At 37.5% G+C, this 24,677-nt stretch overlaps 1 protein-coding gene across 1 annotated transcript; it reads right to left on the reverse strand.

Annotated features, from left to right (window-relative positions):
- Positions 1-252: 252 nt before the first annotated feature.
- On the reverse strand, positions 253-20,470 carry slc16a1b (solute carrier family 16 member 1b). Its single transcript, XM_056772637.1, has 5 exons — positions 20,311-20,470; positions 6,936-7,224; positions 3,739-3,882; positions 2,516-3,310; positions 253-2,379 (listed from the first exon to the last, which is right to left on the reverse strand). Exons 2-5 carry the CDS (start codon positions 7,150-7,152, stop codon positions 2,141-2,143), a joined length of 1,395 nt encoding a protein of 464 aa, XP_056628615.1. The 5' UTR covers positions 7,153-7,224; positions 20,311-20,470; the 3' UTR covers positions 253-2,140.
- Between the last annotated feature and the right edge of the window lie 4,207 nt (positions 20,471-24,677).

Genomic DNA, 24,677 nt, shown 5'->3' on the forward strand with positions numbered 1-24,677 from the left:
TCCTTTACATGTTAAGATTTTATTGTTTCTTTTTATTTTAATATATTGTAGAAAATTCACTCGCGTTGACAATTAGTCTGGATATATGATTTGGGGCCACCTCGTGGTGAAATTAATTATGGTTTCATGTTTTTAACCACTCTAACATAGGACAGCATAAATAAATTATTATATGCATGTACATGTCTATACTTCAACAATTAATGCTGACTTAATACAATTTATATATTGCACTCACAATAATAAAAGACATTTGCATTTTTAAAAACGTTTATTGATTTGCTAGTCAAAACATCACACATACAAAATATCACTCCTGATTTAAAAGGTCTAAAAAATACTATTATTCATACTGTTTACTAGAGGGCAGGCCTCACACATTCTGCTAAATCATAAGATCAGTTTGCAAGGAATTTGTGCACAAACACACACCCACACTTGCTTTCTATGCCTCAGTCAGTTGTCTGACAAACATTTTAAGCCCCCCAATATTAGTGTTACTTTTGTGATGTATCTACTGACACGATAACCATTTCCTCAGGGTGGTCCATTTTCTAAGCACAGCATCATTTTCCTTAACACGTATACAAATGGAAAACACTGACATTAACCCACATGAATGACACTATGCTGTTCTATTACAGAAGTTCAGTAGGAATCTTCATCTTATCCGAGATCCAGTTAGCAATGCATTGAATCACATTACCAACTCTGTTACACCGGAATAAAACACATACAAACACATCAGAACAGTTTCTAGTATGAATTAACCCAGTAAGTATACAACTTACCTTATGCGCTACACAAAAATATCCACCTGCTATGCTTTCACACTGATCCCAGAAACCCCACATTGTTTACTATAAAATGATTGTTGCTAGATGGCAGTGGCGCAATGCCCTCCAACCACCAGAAGGGAGTGGAGTTTCCTCCCTTTTGCCAAACTAATCTTTCCATTTAAAAAAGGTTTCTAAATGCAGCCCTTTACAGGCAAAAGTCACTGATCTGATCTTTAAACATGCCTATTAATATTTTAATAATATGCAAAACCTTTTGTTGCTTGCTCTTGTCATTCAAACAATTGTTAAAGAGTGTTAAGAGGTTAGTCTTGTTAAGTTTAAATACAAATACTTGTGTGTAAATGAAAAGGCGCACATTCCAAGGCACAAGAGCTTTTAGGAAACTATAATAAAACCTGATGTTAGACATGTGCTTATAATGTGGTCAAAGGTGGAGATGGAAAGACACACAGCATGATCTCCTATATGCATGTTCCCTAGTGGCATTTTTCCTAGTGCATAAAAAAAAACAGATTGACTGCAAATGAAATACACAAGCAAAAATACAACTTGACATGTAAATTCTTCCGTAGGTGAGAATTGCACAAAGTAGTACACAAGTATGCTGACTGCCGGTTTCTAAAACCGTTACAGTGGAAATCTCCATGGTGACAGAGAAACACAGATGGGCGATGAGACGTTGAGTAATGTGCTTGAGAACCAACGCAACATCGTGACATCAGACCAAGGTGAAGGCGACATCAGAACAAAGTGAACACACAAAAAAACAGTATGACGTGAAATCTAGACCACACAAAGCCGTTTAGTATTCTCAACTAGCCAATCAGAACTGCAGACTATTCACACATACACAAAAACATTTGTGTATCTTACATAATGACTTAGTCTGATATACATTTGACCTGATCTTATATGAACACAAAGTAAAAGGGTTCTTCTGAATATAGTACTGTTCTCATGGTGATGCTGACACTGATGAAAACCACTTTGATGGCTTTTTCATGGGTGCTATCTACAATTATATAAAAATCAACCTAGGAATGCTTTTAAAACCATAAGATACCAGACAAAGGTGTGTACAGAAACTCCCCTATAAACGTGGCTCAAGTCGTCACAATAAAAAATAAAATAGGGTGTGTTTGTGATGGCATGAGTTGGTGTGTCCATGAAAGCAGTAAAGAGAAAAAATATTTTGCACCCGAATGTCTTTTGTGCTGTTAAGAGGCTCAATAAAGGTGAATTCATTCATTTGTGTTGTTTTGGACAGCTGGAACTGGAAGACGTGGATTGTTGTTGTGTGCACATTATATAGTGTCTGTACCCCTTTTGGAAATGGAGGCTCACGCATCCGACATGTCTCCGTCAGCCTCCCTCGCCTTCACGTTCAGGGCATTGTCTACATTTGTCTCTTCATCTCGTCCTTCTTGCCTGGCTCTTCTCTCCTCCTCCCTCTTCTCCTTGTCCACTAGCCTGTAGTTTATTCCCATTCCCACAAACAGGAAGATACTGGCCACTATCAGGACTATGCCACATGCGTAATATGTGTATTTATAATCATGGTGTATATCGTTGAGTCTCCCTGTAGGGGGGGCCGAACAGAAAAACAGTTTTGTAAATTTATCCAAACAATTTTAAGCACACATTTTAGTTTTTATTGCAGAATTTATAATAGAATTGGGATCAATCCTTAAATCCTACAAAACATGAATCCTTACCCAGTAATGGAGGTCCCAGCAGCACAGGCGCACATTCCACAATAGTGACCAACCCGACTGCGCTGGAGAACCTCTGTGCCCCCACGAGGTCCATCAGAGTCTCGAACAACACAGAACTGAGCCATCCGAACGCCACACCGAAAAACACAGCATAAATGCAAAAGCCGATGTAATCGGTGGAGTATGGCGCAAACACGTGACAGATTCCGTTATACAGCACAGACGCGGCGAAGAAGTACTGTATACGCGGACGGACCCAGCGTGTGTTGGCCACCAGACCCATGGACGGCCGAGCTATCATGTCTGTAAAGGCCAGGATTGACAACAGGAATGCAGCTTTGTCCTTGGAAATGTCTTTACTCTTCGCATAATTGCTGAGAAAGACGAGGGGCGCGAAGAGGCCGAAAAACATGATGCAGTTTCCGAGCAGGTACAGCAGGAAGCCCCTGTGAGTGAATAACGTCAGATCCAGGAAGCCGTTTAAGGTTTGCAGGACAGTCTTTTTCTCTCTGGGTTTCAATCCCTCATCCTCTTTAGAACTGGCGGGTTGTGGTTTTGGTCCAATGGGGCGCATCAATGATCCTGCTACGCAGCAGTTTAGCAAAGCTCCGCCCAGGATGAGAAAACTGCCCCTCCACCCGAAGTGATCAAAGAGCCAGCTATTCAGCGGAGCCAGTGTGGACAAGAACACCGGGCTGCCCGCCATCGCGATGCCATTGGCTATGGGCCGCCGATTGTAGAAGTATTTGCCGATCATGGTCAATGCTGGGTTCAGATTGAAAGCCAATCCCAGACCTAGAAAAAAAGGTAAGAGAATGAAAGCTTGCAAGTCATGATTACAAAACTGAGACAGTTTAAAATCAGTTTGATAGTCTGAACTTTTTTTAAATCAAGCCTAAATGTAATTTGAAATCTAAAGAAAATTGTCTCAGCAATAAGATGATTTTTTTTATTAGCCTACTAGAATTATTAAGTGAAAATAAATAAAATGACAAAAAAACTTAGTTAGCAATATAAAAAATAAGTACATAATAAACTGACAAAATTGACATTGCATAATTGTAGACAAAAACGAAAACAACTACAATAAAACGAAATTCAGAACTATATTAACTGGTGTTAACTATATTGACTGCATGTTGATTTTGTGGTGTTTTATAAAGGCATCTTTTCTTGACTTTATAATAAATGTTATATTATACAGTGTTTTTCAATGTGTTTACCTCCTATAACTCCCACACAGAAGTAAAGACCCTCCACTGAGTTACAGAAGGATGCGGCAACCAATCCTGTGCCAGACAGACAGCCTCCGGCCATCATGATTGGCCGACTACCAAACTTATTCACAAGAATACTGCTGATTGGCCCTGTTAAGAGAAAACGGGTATGTAAAAAACATAATAATTTGTACCATTTTTATTTTTTCAATTCTCAGCTCCAATTGTATGATTATCCATTAAAAAATCCTTAAAATGTTATGCAAGTTGACTAATTGAGTTAATTTTGTTGAAAGACTTGTTAAAAAATGCTAATGCTATTAAAGAATCTGTATTACACTGTGTTGTTTCACCACTAGATGGAGCAATAACAGAAGCATTCACATCCATTCCTGAATTTAAATGGTTTTAAGCACATAGGAGACAATTCAGAGGAAGGAAACTGAAATGAGTGACTTACACACAGACAGACAGACAAATATGCACATGTGACGTGTCAACCCGATGTGGAGAAAACCTTAGTCAGCAGAACTTAAGAATGAATCAGCACACAACAGGAACTGACATTGTGTGTGAGGCAAACCACATTTTTAACTTAATCCCAACATGATTTTTGATGAATTACTTCCATGTTTCGTCAAACAAAAATGCATTAGCAGTATAATAGGCTACTTTTAATTTAAACATGTTATTTTCATGGCTGTGGTGTAAATCACATTGTAAGGCAACTCAAACCAAAATCATCAGGAAGGAAAAGATTTTTCTTTTCTGAACGGTGAAATAGCCAAAGTTTTGTTGGTGAATAAAAAAACTGCTTCACTGCTGTGCTGTGCTTGTGAAAGGACCCATTCTGAGTTTTTTAAAACTATGGCAGTGAGCTGAATAACTTTACTTACAAGGCAAGACACACGGCATTTTAAAATGTACAAACAAACTAAGAATTTCAAACATAAACAGTTGGGACGTAGTAAAGTTTTGCACAATATAATATTATAAGCAATCCATCACTGCTGTTTTGTTATCTGCCATGAAGAGGACTCAAAAATTTCCCAGAAATATATTGCATCCAGTTAAGAGTTCAACGCAATCTGCTCTTCGCTGTAAAATTCCTCGGATTAGTTCATTCTGACAGGCTTTGTGTAGCACCAGAGCTTCCAGACAAAGACACCAGTCATTCAGATACACAAGCAGTATTACAGAGAGTTAGAGACTCTGAAGTGGCTTTCAGATTTGTAGTCTGTGAGCAGCCAGTAGGTATTTTTACAGAGAATTTGAAATGTAAAACTACTGCAGCAGTCAAACTCATAATCAAGTATTCTTTGAAGGCAGAGCTGGAGAAACAGTCCAGTGAGATCACAGAGAAATATTAGAGCACCAGTGCTACCATCAGCCAATAGGAACAGGTGAGAATGACGTGCGCATACGCACACAGCCCTGTAGGAAATAACCAGACATCTCAATGTGACTCTAGATTTGACCTTCTAGCAGAAGTAACAGAATGATATGGTCGACCAAACAAGATTTTGTTTTCCACTCATGTGTTCATGCTCACCTGATCAGTGAAGAGCAGAAATACACGTATGCTGGTTAACTATTACATGTATTACAATCATACGAGAAAAAAAAGGTTTCATTATTTTTATTACATTTAGTCATTTAGCAGACGCTATAAACCATTTATATATATATATATATATATAGTTTTTCAAAAAGCAATTGTGGGTTGTGACACCATATCCTGTTGGCCTTTTGTCCGTAAGATCGGAAGTAATAGAGAACTGCAGGGATGACACATTTTTGTGTGCAAACCCTGGACGCGAGTTAGCATTTTAGCACTTCTGGTTCCATTGCCCTAAAGTCATTTAAATGATTGTGCAAACATCATTTATGAACACATTTATGACGTGTGAACATCATAAAACCCTTGCTAATCACAGATCCTATTTTTTGCGATCGTCCAAAAGCGTATGGGAGAAATGTATAGGTTTCGGTGGAGGAACTAGTGAGGCGCTAATTTACGATCCATCAAAAATACATAATATCTGCACCACCTTTTGTTTCTTTTGCACCATCTTCGTTAGAAACTAAAATTGTAGGTTACATGCCGTTTTCTTTATATGGGTTGTGCTTTGGCATGGATGAATAGCCTACGGGTTGCCAAATCTGTGTAAGAAAACCAGTGCAACAGCCATTCAAAACATGCTGGGAAAGAACATGGACTTGGCAACAGTCTGAAAGCCGGCTCCTCTTCTAACCACACCTGTTCAAGGACACCTGACATTTCCCGCAAGATCCACCCCAAGCACTGAAATTATGAATCATTACTATAAGCTTACTGTTGTGAAATGGGGAAAGGTGATATATTTATACAGATTTTTTTTTCAAGGCAATAAGATCAATAAGTGATTGAGGTTATTTTACCCCAAAATGTTACAGACTACAACTTCAACCTAGCGTGACAAGAACAAATATACTAATGCAAACACTGCATAAAATTAATTCACAATACGAGGAGAGGTTCATGTGTGCATACTATACATAGTGTGTGTGTGGGAAACTACAGACCCAGTTTAACTCCAGGAAGTGACATCAATGATCAACCCCGCCCTCACCCACGCACCTTTTATGACGTGGTGGTTGACTTAAGTACTTTATAACTGTCATTCCTTTTACCATGCTTACTAACATAAACAAACAAAACAGTGTAGTTCACTTACAATTCAACATCAGGTCATGGAAGCGCTCCAAAAATATGACTCCTAACTGCCTGAAGGAATATTAGCTCAGACAAGTTAACTACTTTCTTTTCTTTACAACTTCACTAGTGTTGTCACCATACCAATTCTTTTACGTCAATGCATCTGCATTCTTCAATGCAAATGGATGCATCTCAGGATGCGTTTTCTCTGAAATGTGTGCATTAAAGTACCGACTAAATGAGAAATTGTTATTGTTTAAACAGAAGGGAATCGCAGTACTTTTCTAGCACCGTTGAATGGTGCAACACTATCTTCTCCAACTGTACAAAAACCAGGTAAACTACATGCAGACATACCGATGTGATGTACTGCTGTGCTCATTAGGAGCGCAGACACATCGAACAGCAGGTCAGAGCTTGACCAAACAACCGGGTTTTGGATCTAAGGTTATTTTACCAGACAAAAAAGCGCAAGTTAGTTGTGAAAATAGTAAATGACACTGACCTCCTGCATACATGACAGCCAGCATGATTGATGAGATCCATGACACCTGACTGCTGGTAGCATTGAAGATCACCTCAATCTCTTTGAAGAAGACTGTGATGGACTTGGGGAAGGCGTAGGAGAACCCGATGCTGATGAAGGCCCCCACGACCACCGCCCAGCCCCATCCGCCCTCCGGAGGCGTGTACCCTACCGGCCCTCCTGTCGCTGGAGGCATCTCTACACACACACAGTGATGATGATGATGAGGAGAAAATGATCAGATGAGCTTCAAGCACCAAGTGTCAGTCTGTGGGGAGAGAAAAAGAGAGATGATGAGACCCATTAAAGAAAAACAGATTCACACAGTAGTTCCTCATTACTGGCATCTGGCCTCAAGTCTCTCGGGGGTCAACACTTCAGCCCTGGCTGGGAACTTATCCACGCAAACAGGGCAACATGGGTCAGAGTACAGCATGTAAGGGTGAAGCATGCAAAAATACATGGCGTAAACGCTTTGAAGCTTCAACGGATCAGCTATAGTCAGTTACACTTTAACTGATGTGATGTCAAAACACACGAACACAAGATAATACTACCACAAACACAAACAGACAACTTGTGACGTAATGTCAAACAAATCCAATGTCCTTTCCATAATTCAACAAACAGACATGTTATACATACGGTTCTCTTACGGACACATTCAGAGCTGCTTTTTATACTATAGTAATATTTACTATACAGTACTAGGGGTGGGCGATCTAGAAAAAAATTCAAATCACGATTTTTTTCTAGATAGATCACGATTCACGATTTTATCCCGATTCTTCTTCAAGTTGGTTTTAAGACTATTTTGCAAATTAAAGGGGCTACAATTAGGGCTGCAACAACGAATCGATTTAATCGATAAAAATCGATTACTAAAAGAGTTGGCAACGAATTTCATAATCGATTCGTTGTGTCGCGCAACACGGAGACGTTTGATTATAATAAAAAAACAGAAAAAGTGTGTTAACTGCAAAATATGCAAAAGCGACATGGCACGGGAGCAACACGGCAATGATCCAGCACCTGAAACGCATGTTGGACTCTTTGATGAGGAGTTCAACAGCAGGTTAAGTCATTTCAGAATCATATATTGTTCCGTTTTGAAGTGAGGAACGTAATGTCCCTGGTGCGGGTGTGTACTCATTATCCAGCTTGACAAGCATGACAAGTTAGTATTAGCTCCTTAATAACAGTATAAAGTAGGGGTGGTATAGTTACTTTGCACTGCAAGAATAAAAACATGTTTTTTCTCTCTAGCCTTTTTTGAACCATTCATTTATCAATCTGTTGTCATGTATAGCTACACTGCAAAGAAAGCTTTTCTTACTTAGTAATTTATTTCTCGTTTCCAGTCCAAGTATCTAAAAAAAAAAATCAAGATTACTCGACAAGAAAAATGGCATGAGAAAATTAATTGATGCTTATAACTTCTGTTTGAAATTATATCTCATTAAGATTATTTACGGTACCCCATTGGCAGATAATTTTGCTTGTTTTAAGCAAACAATCACTTAATTTTGAGGTGTTTTTTCAGAAAACAAGACATCATTTCTTATGCTATTTCATGTGTCTATAAATGTATCTTGATATAAGATTTTATAAGATTTATTTGGACTGACAACAGGACAAAACTACTAAGTTAGAAAAGCAATTTTTGCAGTGTATATTCTGTGCTTTGTCCCATATAGGTTATTAGTGACAAATATATGTGTGTGTCTTGTACTTTTTAATTTAATTTTAAAGTTCTTTTATAGCACTCGGTCATCTTAAGCTTTGTTAAAATGTGGTGTATACATGAAGCTTGCACTTACTACAATAATGGTAATAATTTAATGAATAAGCTTCAAGTGAATTTAAAAGAGTGTGTGTGTGTCAGTGTGAGAGATTGTGAGTGTGTGCGTCTGCAAAACTGTGTGCGTCTGCGAGTGTGTGCATCTGCGAGTGTCTGTCTGCAGTTTAGTGTAGAGAACAAGTTCTTACATTCAAACGAATCCTGTCAAATTTTCTGATTTGTATTGTTCTTTATTTTTTATAAATTATTTATTGTTCTGGCAGCTCAGGTGGTACTTTTATTTAAAAAAGTCTATATATTTGGCAGATGTAAAACATACATGTCTATGTTTTTTATGTTAGTCCATTTTTATTTTATTATTATTATAACAGCTCAGGGATGTTCAAGGAGCAACATGTTTGTGCAGTTTCTAAAGATTTTATTTCTGTTTTTGCATAAAGGGTTGGAAATGAATGCTTTTCTTGGTTTATGTTTTTATCCGATTCATCTAAAAATAATTTATAGATTAATCGATTATTAAAATAATCGTTACTTGCAGCCCTAGCTACAATACAGCCAAACTATATCCCCATATATAAATATAGCCTTTACCATTTATATTTTGAAGAATATTTTAATCAAGTTAATATTTAATGCAAGTGAAAGACCATAAATCAGCTTTTAGAAAAAAAACTTTACATTTTGAATTTTGTTTTGCATCTTGTTGCGGCACTCGGAGTAAAGCTGTGGAATGACCGTGGATGTTGACGAATTCAATAGAACAGCAACGGATAGAATATGTCTTGCACTATAGGACGATGTAACGATTATTCCGAAAAAGGGGATCGTGCAGTCATTTTAATCGCTCGCGATCAAATATCGTCATATCGCACACCCCTATACAGTACCCTTTAAGTTAACCGGAATAGAAAACTTTACATATAAAACAAAACTTTTCTCACATTTGACACCGGTTTTCAACATGATGTTTCAGATCTGCAAGGTAATTGAGGTGTTATTGTAAACCGGAGTTCCTAGAACTTTCAAGTCTTTTTCGAGTGTGAAGATTGTGCTCTCAGGCTGACATGCGTGTTGCGGGGTCAAAGCTAAATCACTTGCAGGGCCGCTGTGAAAGCAGGGTCATGTATCAGAGGAATGAGACTGGGTCAACAAGGTTTCATTCTGTCATGTAATGTTGTTTATGATATGATGTCATTTGTATACGTGGAACGATAACAATATACAGACAACAGTCACACAGCTGATGCACATGACGGTCTTGTCATTCCTGCCATTCAAAGAGTGCATAAGGTGTGTCCAGAGCTTAGTGCACCATTATTTATGATAATGCAAACCTATGACTTCTACGCTGCTAGCTCCATGCTCTAACAGTTGACATACAGCGTCACAAATGTCGTTTTCAAAAGCAACATATGTACAGATGTGTGCAGGGTGGGGCAGTTGTTTATCAAGGTTATTTATCAAGCTAACTGTTAGTATTAACCGGTGTGTAGAGACTTAACTGCTAAAAGGTCAAGAGCTTATAGTGTAAGTGGCATAAACGGACACCAATGCTGCTACTGCAGAAAAGATCTTTACATAACATAGAGAAACTGCTTAAAGGCATGTTCCCATTTTAAACTGGTCGACACATCATTTCTATGAATCAATGAAACTGATAAACATGTGAAGTGGTCAACTCCGGAAGCATGTATTCAAATAATGTGCGTTTTGTAATCAGAATTCCGGTCTCCGTGCTTCTCAAAAGGACAGTACATCCATAAATTTAAATTCTGTCTTCATTTACTCTGTCTTCCCCCTCAGGTTGTTCCAAATTTCATTAAATTTCTGCCTTCTGTAAATATCTCCTTTTGTGTTCAACAAAACAAAGACATTTATAAAGCAATTAATCCTACTATGGTAGTCAATGGTGGCCAAAAGTTGTATGCTTACAGGTATTCTTTCAAATATTTTTCTCTGAACTAAGAAATGTATACAGGTTTGGAACAACTTGAAGGTGAATAAATGAAGAATTTTCCTTTTATGTGAATTGTTCCTTTAAGTGCCTCAATTGCTTTTAAAGATTGTATGTTATCGAAGGTTCACCCAAAAATAAAATTCCTGTCATAATTTTCTCTTACAGTTAGCTTGCGTTTTAGGAAATAATCGTACCGCTGTCTTTTATAAATGTGATCAAACTAAAGACTGCACGGATATTTGAAGGGTGAGATACTATTCTGTAAATACTCAAGATTAACACGAGATATTAAAAACTGTCAGAGTTAAAAGACCAATGATAGAATGATATACTATTAAAAATACAGTGTCATGTGCCATTAAACATAACCTTTATTTGCCTAATTTGTCAAGTAGTAACCACTACGGCAAACCCTCTATCCTCTTGTTGTAGACAGTACAACGCCACAGAGTAGCGTGTTGACACGTGCAATACAATGACAGAACTCTGTTGCCGTATCATCCGCAGCTGTTGCTTAAAGTCTATATTGTTCTTAGTACAGCAACAACATTATGTTCAGACATAAAAGGCTAAACAGATAATAAATTAAGGGACACTAAAAAATCTAAACAGCTGCACGTTCTTGACCTCGGCTCTCTAAATCAAGTATTGAGAAATGCATTTCATCACGTATAATACTGAAATCAATGTGGAAAAAACTCATACTTGACCACAAAGTTCCTGGCAAACAAGATAACATCCTATCACATCCCACTTCCAAAGTTAACACGTGAAATAAACAATATTGTTTGCCTTTTCAAATCCTAAACTACACACTTAAATACACAAGCTCACACACACTAGCTGAACTGTTCAGAAAAAATGAGGCAACAGAAAGTCGTGACTGTGAAACCAGGCTTTACAACAACTCTTTATTTTTTTTAGCAAAAGAGGTGCTTACACCTCTTTAGGGGATGTTTAGATTGTGTGTAGGACTTACGCCAGCTTCCTGTGAGACATATCAGACTGATCACTGAAGATGAAACAATATTAAGAGCTTGAGGAACATTTATAAAACCCAGAGGAACAGCCTGTGTAATAAGGACGTAGATCATTAAATTGGGACGCCTATAGTGGAAGTGACAGAATCTTTGGGTATTCAAATATTAACTCAACATCAAAGCAATGACCCCGTTCCTTATACACTGGAAAAAGGACCTATAGGGCAGGTACTAAACCCAAGCACAAGGTCAACTGGGGCCATATATGCACTACTCCCTGCTGCCTTTTTAATAATGTTGCAATGTGTGCATTTAATCTAACTGAAGTCTGTGACAAGAAAAACTAAAGCATGTGGGACTGACCTCAAGATATCTCAAATAAGCGCTTTTGTTTTCCGCTGACTTTGGCTTTAGCCACATAGAAACACTGAATATTAACCGGTGTGCATTCTTTAGTGAATCATTTATAAAGTGAATGACAAGCTTGCAAAAACATATTACTAAAGATTAATGCATCGGGTTATTGAAGAACTTGTGTTGTAAAATACGGAATTATTATGTCACCGTGTGTCCACAATGTTCACAAAATGCCCATCTCACTGAAATCAGTTCTATAGATTCCAGACTAATATTAAAGTGATAGTTCACCTAAAATTATAATTATGTCATCATTTGCTCACCCTCATGTCATTTCATTTCTGCATGATATTGAGAAAATTTGCAATTTTGTTGTTGAATGTTGCGATAACGATATTTCTTGTGATATAACATTTCCTAGAGAAATGCTATTTTTATTCGCTTTTTTTTTAAACATTTATATATGTAATTATCATACTGAAATTAACAGGTAATAGCAATTTTTCTGATGTAATTAAATCTAATTCAGGCTAAAAAAGGCAAACATTTAGACGTAACACTTTTGAGTGTTCAATTTAACAGGACATTTATTTTGTCGGCTCTTTGGGGAAGACTCAAATTTTTGCGTGTTTGTAAACAGCTTCCCTAAAACAGTAAAACACTCGTAAAATAAACTCTCAGAGCAACTCTGGAGATGAAGTTCATGTGTTCATATCCTCACATAATGCTGACGCAGATAAATCCTCGACCATCAACCGTGCCTAAATGTTAAACTACGCAAATAATTCACTCAGACACGTAGAACAGCCAGATGTTATTTAAATGACAGGATTCCGGGTCCGCATCTAGTTAACGTACGTTACAGTGCACTATTGATGCCCATACAAAACATACAAGTGTCCCGGACAAATGTTAATGTCGAGCCCTGCAAAATATTGCCATATTTCAGACATACTGGCACATACATAGCCACAAGTTCGTCGCTGTCATTTTCCTCGCTTGTCTCTACTCCTGCCATTTTTATTTTCTGCTCTCTGCTTTGATCCGCTAGGTTCACCCTTGGGCCTGCGATCTAGCCAATAGTATAACAGCACCTACTTGGCGGGTATAAAGATAGTAAGGCCAATTCTGATTGGTCCAATTTGGACAAACACACAAATGATTGACACATGAAACAAATTGAATTTATCGCAACTCTCGATATGGATATCACATGTACTATTATCGCGATAACAGTATTTTCCGATATATCGTGCAGCCCTACTTTAGTATGTCCCAAACAAGCCAGTGTTTGACAGGCTACTGGTACAGTCTCCCGAGAATGTGCAGATGTTATGATCTGCTCTCCAATATAAACGTGGTTGTGCATCAGCCAGACTCACAGAAGTAAAGGTTACGGGCTTATATTTGTCTGGGCCTGCATAAAATCAGCTAGCTCAGGGTTAGAAGATGATGCTGGCTGCCTTTTTTTCTTTTGACACAAGTGTGTGTTACAATAGATTAGCAATTTATGCAACTATAAGTCAAAAAGACTGGAATCAAACATTGCTAAATATATATCCGATGCCAAGATGTCAGACCCTACGATCCATCTGGATATTCACTGATAATTTATTCATTATGGCACTAGAGATGCATTTTATTGCTCAACTAACTAGAACACCCTTTACTACCTTTCCTTTCAAGTTGGTGTCAGACAAAGTACACAAGTGATGACAGTAAATCAGGCACACAAATATACTATACTGTCTCTGATATGTAACCGTAATGCATCACGTAGATCACATTAGCTACCATCAAAATAACCAAAAGTTATATATAATTTTGCAGAACTGGACCTTCCGTTAACCTAGTAAGCCATCATCAAACCAAAAGTTACATGTGTGCTTTATTTCTAACATACTTGACATCTGAATGAACACCAACAGTTGTTAAACAAACCTAGTGTTTCAAATAAACCTTTAATTCATTCTTAGTTTAGATTAGTATACTACAAATCATGATCTACAATATCGATGAGAATAAACAGAAAATAAAAAAATACCTAAAATTTAGTACGTACACTATTAGCATCTATGTATGCTCTGCATTTTATTGCCCTGCTACATTTGTTTATATCTGCACAGATGTGCAGTGAACATTCTTATTCACTGTGGCATAAAGTATGCCACAATTCAATACAACAGAATAACCATTGCAAAATTACTAAATTAACATGAAACATAAGAAACAATAAAATTGAAAAGGTAAAATGTAGCACAAAGAAGCATACTACCATTTAAACACTGAATGATAACATGCCGTTTCCCTTAGCGTCAGGTGTAAAGTGCATATTGTGTAGTATTCGTTAAGCAGTAATCCATCTTTTTTGACCGAATGTACAACAAAGCTAAGATTAAGATCACACAGCGTATTTCGAAACAGAAAACATGGCAGAGCATAGCATCTCAAAAGCAGGAAATAAATGTTTCCTGCCATCTCTTGCCTTGGTGTTTAAACAGCAAAAGCAAGAGAACACAAAATGCACCGTTTTGCATTTAAGCGTGACAAGAATTTTTCTTTTAAAGATATTTATGATATTTTTAACTTTGCAACTAATGATCAGCTTAGAGTTTCCTTAAATGGTTAAACCTGTGAAATCAAACCAACACAGCAGGATCCAAACCAAAACCAATTGCACTCGGCATCGGACCCAAGCAAACGGCCTTAATTTTCTCAAAGGAAGTTGCAGAAATATCCTCTGGTAAGACAAACATTGCAATAAATTCAAATATTTCCTAATCACAATGTAATACTAGCCACGTCGACATCAATGCAGTAATTTAATAATTCCTGTTTGAGACACTTTTGCAACAGCTCTTAAGAAATTCTCAATTTTACTTCTTAGAAAACTAGAGATTGGCCAACATCTATGTGACGGATCAAACCACTGCCTTACATCTTGTTCAGTTCTTAAAGGTGGGATAGCACACGCAGTTTCTGCCAATCTCATATTAATCTTGAGTACCTATAAAGTAGCAGTGTTTTCCCCAGGTTAACGGCTTTGGGAGGATGGTCTCTATATTTTCTGCGGCGGAGGTCCGGACAATACTCTTTTACATAAATAATGTTTAATCAATCAATCTAATGTTTTATCAGGCCATTTAATTTATATTCTATACGACTATACGATATACGTTATGGTTTATAATCTGTCACAAACCTACAGTATATAGCAAACAGTAAACTGACTGACAGTTAAAAATAATTTATTACTGCTGTATTTTCATTTACTTAAGCATGAAGGAAAAAGTGTCAATTTATTTACCCTGCTCTTGGGGTCTGCAGGCATTTATATGTCACATGTCTTTGGCAGGAGAAGCAGCGCTCATGGAGCGGAAAGAGTTCAAATGAAGCACGTTTGGAGCTGAATAAAGATATTCAAAGATATAGCGGAAAAATATATTTAACATAAATGTCCATGAGTGCGCGTGATGTGTACGTTTTGTAGACGCGCTGCTCAATTTAAAGGAACAATACTGGGTTTTTAGGAGGATCTATTTACAGAAATGTAACACTACATACAAAGCTATTTCTTCGAAGGTGTATAAAGACCTTACATAATGAACCGTTATGTTTCTAATACCTTAGAATAAGCTGTTTATATCTACATACAGAGCGGCCCTACATACATTGAATTCGCCACCATGTTTTGTACAGCAGCTCTAAACGGACAAACAACTCTACAACGCGCGTTTCCTCTCCCTTTCCTCTTCGGTATAGAAGAGAAATGGAAAAAAGTTTATTCATCGATGAGTCAGAGAGTAAAACGTGCTCTCTCTACAGTTTAAGCCCCAATGCGCTCTCGCTCTCTCTAGTACAATATTAACGCAGTTCCAAATAAACAATGACGCTGAAAACAGCTCCGTCATACAGCTGATATTCGAACAAAAACAACAACATATGTCTAACACTTGGTTCTAACTAACAGAACAACCAAAGTTACTCGCATACGTTTCCGAATCAAAGCAACCTCCTCATGGAAGTTTTAACACAATCTTTCTCTCCAACAACTCTCTGCTGGTAAGTATCTCCATAGATATCTTTGAGTATCTTTGCTAAAAGCTGTAGTACCGCGGGTCCTAACGCGTCTCTGCTGGAAAGTCTTTAAAATATTAATGCATATCACATGTATTGGTTTTTTATACTCAAAAAGATCATCTTTTTTTAAAGATCATCTCTCTTCCCTGCGTCAACATGAGAACAACATATTTTTGTACTACGGTGATACATGGCAAATCTATAATACAACGCTAGTGGCCGCTGGAAATCAAAAACTGCGCCTTTAAACCACAAAAATAGTCAGATTTTTGGAATGGTTCATTATGTCTTGCGGTCCGGATGGAACAAAGGATAAGCTGTGTGGACTGGTAACTGGACTGGGGGAAACACTGAGTAGACTTGTTTACGTCATATCTTCGAAGAGTATTTAGTTTGATCAAATTTATAAAAGAGAGCTAAAGCTGTACGATTATTTCCGGAAAAAGAAGAGCTGCTGGAGGCAGGCAGGGGGGACAGAATTACAGCATGAGTACACAATATCATTGCATTATCCCTTAGTGTTGTTTACATTATGCACGTACGTGTTGATTGCCTACAAAACCCAGACATATGACTTAGGGTTGTGCACGAATGTTTGAATATTCTATCCACAATAATTATTCGAAAATGAAAAAGCTATGTGTGTGTGTGGAGCATTTTAAAGTGTCAGAGAAAGACACAGCACCAGACTTAACCGCACGCATGTAAATTTCTGAATGAAAGCATCTTTACTGGTCAGTAACTTTACTTCAGATGGAAGCTAACTTGCATTTTCCAATCTGTGAGCTATAACGTTTTTAATTCAATGAAGCATAAATCAAATCTGTGGGATTCCTTCCCTCCCAGCATGAACCCTGGTACTGCAATGCTTGCAAACACACGATACAAAAGTACACACACCCAACAAGTTATTTGCTTTTGCAATCATTTTATGCTCAGTTCCAGGTTGAACTCATATTCAAAACCTGATGAAACATCTAAAACAGTAATCAAAACCATTAGAAAGAGGAAAGTAATTATAACCCTAACGATTAAGATGGTCATACACATCACAAACAATACCAAAAGTTACTAAGTTGCAAATGCCAAACTGTGCAAACTAAGCCCCAAGAGGTGGGTCAAACACTCCCCCATCACTCATTGGTCTCTCAATGATGCATCACAAAGCTTTCCTCAAGGTTCTTAGGACCAAACCGTTGACTAATGTGCGCTAAACACTTACATGTGAGAAACGACTTGGTGAAAGACTTCTCTGCAGCTCAAAGTTAAGGATGACTTGAATAATGTCAATAACAAAGGATGTTATTGAATAAAGGACATATTTACAAGTCAAGAGCCAGACAGACGGGCCCCGGCCAATTCACACTCCATTCTTATTCAGATTATCTGAATAAAATGCCTCGCATCTATCCTTTTAAAATGTAGAATAGATAATCCTGCCATATTTATTCATTCTCAAGTCATTGTAAAATTATATGACTTCTTCCATGAAACACAAAGACAAATGCTGATGGCTAAAGCTCCCATAAAGAAAATAAAAGTATCATAAGGAGTAGTTTTTATTTATTTATTAAAAAGTAGTTTTGCAGCTGCATGCTTTGTCTTCTGATGAATTCTAGCCTATAATCATTTATAATCCTTCCTCCAGTGGAGCTGTTAACTCATGACAAGATAATTCAGCGAGCAGTTGATCTGGTTCTCAAATTCTGTGTGACTGCTGAATCTTTTATAGTGCTTCTACCAAATACTGAATTGACTGAAAATCTCTCACACGAAAGAAAGAATCAGATATTACGAACAATAGAGTGGACATCGGGCAGTGATGAAATGACAAATTTAGGTCTGAGTGTCCCTCAAAGCTATCATCATGGCTTACCAACACCTACAATTTAGCATAAGCCTTCAGACCGTCATAAATGCCACCATTGTTCTTCCATTTCAAGCTTGAACACCTCCGCACCTATTCATTGTATACATTGTGTTTCAGGTCATGCCAACTTCAATGACAAAACCATTCACTGTAATTGCATTAAAAAGAGTATCTAGTACAAAGTCAGTCTTCCATTTTCCTCAAGAAGTAAACATAAGAATCTGTACATGATGACATATAGGGCTATCACGATAAACCGACGATAAATGTCACGTGATCCAAGCACCGCTTTTGAGTGAAGTACTGGAAAATGCTGCTGCATCCGAAAGCCAGCGGGCGCTCTCATGCGGAAACTCCAAAAACAAACTGCAGAAGAAGACCATAACATGTTCTACAATCTAGGAAATGCCTACGAACATCTTTTTATCACCGTTACTCAAGCCTCATCAGGTATTTTTATGAAGTAAAGTATATTTACTTAGAATAAAGTATATTTATATTGATCATGTTTGACGGGTGTTGCTTTTCAAATACGCATTATAAGCGACTCAAACCCGCACTGCTTTTAGATCGAGCAGCATTTCCTACTGATCCCAGAGCCGTGCTTTACACACAAGATATGCATAAAAATATAGACACATTGCATATCGCAGCAAGCTTGATTTCAAAAGGATTTAGTGGTATCACGATAAATTATCGTGCATCCCTAATGACATATTTTATATTTTTGTCTGCAATGCGTGTTTTACACTTTTTACCCAAGTCTGAAGTATATTCACAGTCCAAACTACAGCATCCAAGTGTCCGCAGTCATTATCTCAGACAGGCAACAATGAACTTTTAGCATTCATACGAAGCCAACAATAGAATGACCTCTCAACAATTCAACTACCACCTCATGGAAACATAGCACACAACCTACTTGGCATGGCTACGGAGAACTCAACAAGCAAGTATACATAAACCTGCCAACCATATTTACTATAATTGTTATGATATTAAACCATTTAATATGTGTAAAAAACTAATAAGCACCATGTACCAGTAACTAGATGGTGGCAGTTTGGCAAGAAACCAAATTTAATTTATGCAAACATTCAAGTACCTTGATTGACCTCAGCACAGCCGTTAGGATTATCAACCCGAATACCCTTACTACACAAACTCACAATTTTCCTTTGTAAAGCTTTGATCAGTCACAAATCAGTTTTGATCGCTGAACCTTTAAGCCAAATCACACGTCTATCCAACTAGACCAAAATAAGCCACTTTAAACTCTCTTCTAGCAAAGAACAACTCGCACATTATTAAACACTAAAAGATCAAGAAGGACAAACTAAACTCACAGAAAGACGAATGATGGGAGATAACAACTTTAAGTAGGAGCAGAAGTCAAAGATGCAATTGCATCAGAGACACACTGGAATACGTCACTACTGATATTGATTTAGAGATGACTGTTTTGTCAGTGTTGCACTGCCTGAATTCACTTTCTACACAAGTGACACAAGGAAATATCAGGTTTCTAACATCCATGTTTTCATGTCTAGTTATCTTCCAAATCGTTTCACGCCAGCAAACTGGAGCCCCGTTTAATTGAACCAGAGCGACCTACATTTAACCTCATTATAAAAGTAAAGGCCACTGTTTTACCAGCACGTGTAAATGAGCTCATAATGCAACTTCTACCTGATATATTAAGTCAGATAATGTTTATGAGAGCTCAGCCCAACAACAAAGGAACACCTAGAAAAAGTCTTTATTCGTCTTGCTCTTCAGTGGAGAGAATCCTAGGAAGGCTTCGAAGACCACGTTCATTTTCAAGCATCATTTGCCCTAAATGCACACTCATCTCCTATTATGCTGTCTAGGAAGGGGTCTCGAGGCCCTGTGATGATATAACGTCCAATTAAAAGATAATATTTTCCTGGCTATTAAAATGATCACGAATATGATTTATACTAAATAAATCCGTTTCCTCCTCAATTGTGCACGTGAGAGCCCGACACGCGCGCGGAAATAAGCTAACGGGGTCTTTAATGAACACGAGCTTCTTGATCTCAGATAAAAGATTTCATGGTGCTTTGACACCGACCAGTTTAGGGTTCAGTCTCTCGATGTGCAAGTCAATTCGCACCGAGATATCACCGAACGACACAACAAACAAAACGAATGACAAAGGTTTAGCACACTGTCCAAATTTGCATTTATTTCACTTTGTCTAACTTAGCTAACTGGACCTCTCTCTGTCCTCCAGCGGTACCATGTGGTTCACACAATACGGCTGTGCGCGTCGTTTCAACACCTACCTTCGCGTTTCATTCGTCTCCTCTGGTGTTAAAAATGCTCTACCCGTTTGTGATTTGCGGTCCCGGTTCGGCGAGCAGCATCGAGGGCTCTGAATGGCTCCGTGGACTCGTGGCTTTACTGTGAGAGTTTTGTATTAGCTCGATTGAAATAGTGAGGCTACGGCGCATGCGCAGTATTGCAGGATGAACGGCGGTGTTGTAAAACTCTCTCCAGTTACAAGGGCATCAAAAAAAGGTTACAAGGGCGTCACGACTTACTCGAAGAATTTGACCGTGATGTTAAGGCCTTCAATAAAATATTTACGATTTCATTTTATACGCCGAATCGTTAAAAAAGCAGCATTGCATGTCTATGTTAATAGGCCTTTCAGATTTTAAAACCCAATTTTTCTAAGAACTGTATAGAAATTTCCCTTTCAATTCCCTAAATCGTCTGTTGACAGCATAAACAAACAACTGTGGCAGCAAACATTTTTATTATCTCTGTTAACAAGAATTAGCTTTAAATAAAAGGGCACGAGGAACAAGTTCCTTAATGCTGAATCACCAAGTGACACCTGAAAGAACAATTCTTCTGACGAAACAAAAATGAAAGAAGGATATAACAACTATTCTTGGTAAACCACTTCTCGTGTTTATATGTATTTATCTGGGAACGCAAGCATACAAATACACAGTAACCACTGGCTCAATCTATCTTAACATGACATTTGAAAATATTTTTTTCTCGTCACAGTATATCACAAGATTTAGTTACAAAAACTACTGCAACGTTTCACATTGTGATTGTTTTCTATAATCAGGCGCACACTCCGATGGTATAGGGACGGGGGAACATGACCCCCTCATCATAGTGACCGGATCCGTCCCCCTCACTGCCCCTACGTAAGGCGACAAACATCGATAAAATTGAGGATTTAATCAGGATTTGTGCTATTAGCCTATTGGCGGACAGTCCAGCCGCTCCTATACTGTATTTTGCCGCTTCAGAATAGGGTCGGGCACATTTACACCTTTTTTAAGATCGCAGGGGTCTTGAAGAGGTGTAGGAGGGTGTGAAAGTATGACGGGACAGATCCAGTGATGGTCCTGTAGGCAAGCATTAGTGACTTAAATCTGATACGGCTTTAACCGGTACCCAGTGGAGAGAAATGAAAGGGGTGTCACATGAGACCTTTTGGGCTGTTGCAAGATGAGGCGTGCTGCTGCATTCTGAACCAGTTGGGGCGGTTTGATAGCCTTTGCTGGAAGACTAGCAAGGAGAGCATTGCAGTAGTCCAACCTTGAGATCACAAGGGCCTGGACAAGGAGTTGTGCCGCATGCTCAGAAAGATAGGTCTAACCTTTCTAATGTTAAACCACAATAATATTCTACCCGTCACCATTACTTTGTACCCACATTCTCACTCCACGCTGTTCTATTGTCAATAAACACATGCGATGGTGCTGCTGCTAGCCTGCTATGACTCCTGACCCCGCCCCTGGGGTCCTATGAGGAGCTGTGGTAGAGATACTCTTACATAGGGAGATGGAAGGGTCTGTAATACTTGCCATAGGAAAATGCGTAATGGCTACCCTGGATCACGTGAGGCGCCCTCAACCAATCATATAATGGCAGTTGTGTCAGTGGCCGAGTTCAGTTTTACGTCAGTTGGTAACAGTTGACGTTGCACAGTTTTGCGTGGATTTGTTTGTTCATATTGTCAAAAAATATTGCACAAGAAAATGGATTGTGTTGGTTATTCTGATATCTTTATCGATTAAATTAGACCGCATAATTGTAAATGAAATGCATTTGTTTAAATCTAGCAGTCTGAGAAACCGTATCTTTATATTTATTTATTTATTTTACATTAAATTGCATTGTCATTATCATTATCAACGCAACAGTCAAGTCATTACATTTCAATTGTATTTATTGAAACATTTAATTTTCAAAATATACAATGTAATACTGTATTTTACATTCCTTTTCTTTCATATAATTGCATCATCGCCATATGCTACATGCAGTTTTAGTTATTGCAGTTTAAGTTCTCACAACTGCTGAAACCTGAAAGCCATCGTCCAATATCACTATTAAATATATGATAATGCCGTAACTGAGTCCTGCCTGTCGCAACATTCGCTACATTGCCTTTAACAATATTATTTTACCATAGTAAAATATACACTTTTCAACCAATGTAATGTTTGGTGTGTAACATGTTGAACATTAATGAACAGCCATTTGATTCCTGTGATGAATAGCTGTCCCATGAATCCCAAAATCCCATCTGCGCCCCTGTCTACAATAGTAATATGTATTTATAAATAGGACCTGCAGTTTACAGAGATGGGTTATTTCTACATAATTGCCGTTCCCATTCACTACGTTTTTACGGTCAATTGCAAAAAAGATGTCCAAGATAATACAATATTTTTTTTTGTAAAAATGGTTATAACATGTTATATTATTTTAAGAAATGCTATCTTCATAGGATATTTGTTGGTTTCAGACATTTTTTCAAATTCATTTTATTTATTAATATTCAAATCATATTTATTCATTCATAATTTTGTATTCACATTTTTTTGCACTTAGATAAGTCATTCATATTTGTATACATATTTTACTGCTTATGATATGAAAAACATTTTTATAATGTGTTTATTGGCATTTCATTTGAAGGAATCTTTAATTTACAGGAGTGATGGAAAAACGTTCAAACTCTAAGAAACACCCATAGGCATAACAGCTTTAAACAGGGCGGTTATCAATATAGGTGGAATCTCTTAGATCTCAGCTCATGTGCTTTTCATAATATTTGTCTGAAAACATTGTATAAGGATCCATCCTTATCCATCCCAAAACCTTCAATTCAAATGTGAAATAATTACTCTTCAAAAATGCTTTAATGCTTAGGTTTACATTATTGCATGCAATATTAATATGTAAACCCATTATTCTTAAACGTATTTTAAAGAATTTTGGCATATATCCTGATCTGATCATATGGTTCATTGGTTATGAACAGAAAAGATACACCCATCAGCATCTTCATTAAAAGCTCAGAAAAGTTATGTAATTATGTAATGTAAATGTAAAAGTTGTTTGCCCATCGCCCCATCATATTTGTCTCAGTCTAACATTTATACTAACAATAATTTGCAAAACACCTGTTACAAAAAAGGCTAGAAATTAAACACATTTATTGTGATAGCAAACAATAAGCGTCAAAGCTTAGATGTGCCAACAAAGTGAAGAAAGATGTTAAAAGTGTTAAATTTGCTTTAAAAACAGTACTTGCTAATTTTGTCTGTATGAACTGATTTAAAAAAAAAAAGTTTCAAGGCACTATCAAATAGAGATATAAATAAAGGGTTGTATTAGTACACAGATGCAAATAATTTACTAAAGAAATTGGATGCACGTAAAAGTCATACAGCAAGTGCAGGTGGATCAGTGTCGGGTCGATCAAGTCGAGAGTTTATCAACCCTAAAGCTGTATTATTCCTACACTAAAGAAACAACATACTCTAGTATTGATTCTCGACCTCTGCATATGTAGTATGACCTGTCTCTGTTTGAACAGTTCAGAGTTTGGGACTTTAACCCACACCCAACAACAAAAGCAAACTGGCCCGCAGGCCTGTTTATTCACGCTGAAGTCTCTGAAAACATTCCCTACGGCTCCCACCACGAGGAAAGCTGCCTGCATCTGCTCCTGTTTCTCTGACCATTATGATCAACAGAAGACTGCAAACAAACCAAATATTTACTTGAGCGCTAAGATGAGCACCGAGCAATATTTTTACAAGTTAATATGATTTAAAATGAACAACATTACCCTTCAACAGTAAAGCTACTCATTAGTCAAAGGAGGAGGGGACTCACCCATAAAAATGTCGTTTCGGGGCTCTTAAATTTAAGCAATTGCCATGGGCATGCTCATAAATCTGAAAAAACTCTCTGTTTCATTTTTTCTTGTTTTATTTGCCATGGTTACATTTATATTTTTACACACTAACATCTCTTCCACTGTTCATCTGAGAGTTTTTATTCCAAATGTTTAATTGGTTAGAATTGAAAAGTCTCTTATGTATTTACATTATAGATTTGTTTTCATCATCATTTAGTTCAGGTCAAATCACACATCGACAGGAGTGATGAAACGCATACATGTGGACCACGAGAACTTCATTTCAGCAACACCATTATGTGCTTTACACTTAGTATGTAAGTCAAGAATTTACAGCAACACACAGACAATCAACCATCACCATGACGATAGCCAGAGACATGCTGGACGTTTCATGTAAAGCACGATCACTATTTGACCTTTCTGTCTCACGTTTGAGACCTTTCCTATCTCTATTCTATCCTA

The sequence above is a fragment of the Triplophysa dalaica genome, chromosome 18 (assembly GCF_015846415.1).
Source record: "Triplophysa dalaica isolate WHDGS20190420 chromosome 18, ASM1584641v1, whole genome shotgun sequence".
NCBI lineage: Eukaryota > Metazoa > Chordata > Actinopteri > Cypriniformes > Nemacheilidae > Triplophysa > Triplophysa dalaica.

What these genes read in the sequence shown, in the direction of transcription:
- slc16a1b (XM_056772637.1), bottom strand. Translation starts at nt 7,152, where the DNA reads ATGCCTCCAGCGACAGGAGGGCCGGTAGGGTACACGCCTCCGGAGGGC. An exon ending in GGCTGTCATGTATGCAGGAG is followed by an intron (nt 3,883 to 6,935) that starts GTCAGTGTCATT and finishes TTCTCTTAACAG; the next exon opens with GGCCAATCAGCAGTATTCTT. An exon ending in GCTGGGACCTCCATTACTGG is followed by an intron (nt 2,380 to 2,515) that starts GTAAGGATTCAT and finishes CCCCCCCTACAG; the next exon opens with GGAGACTCAACGATATACAC.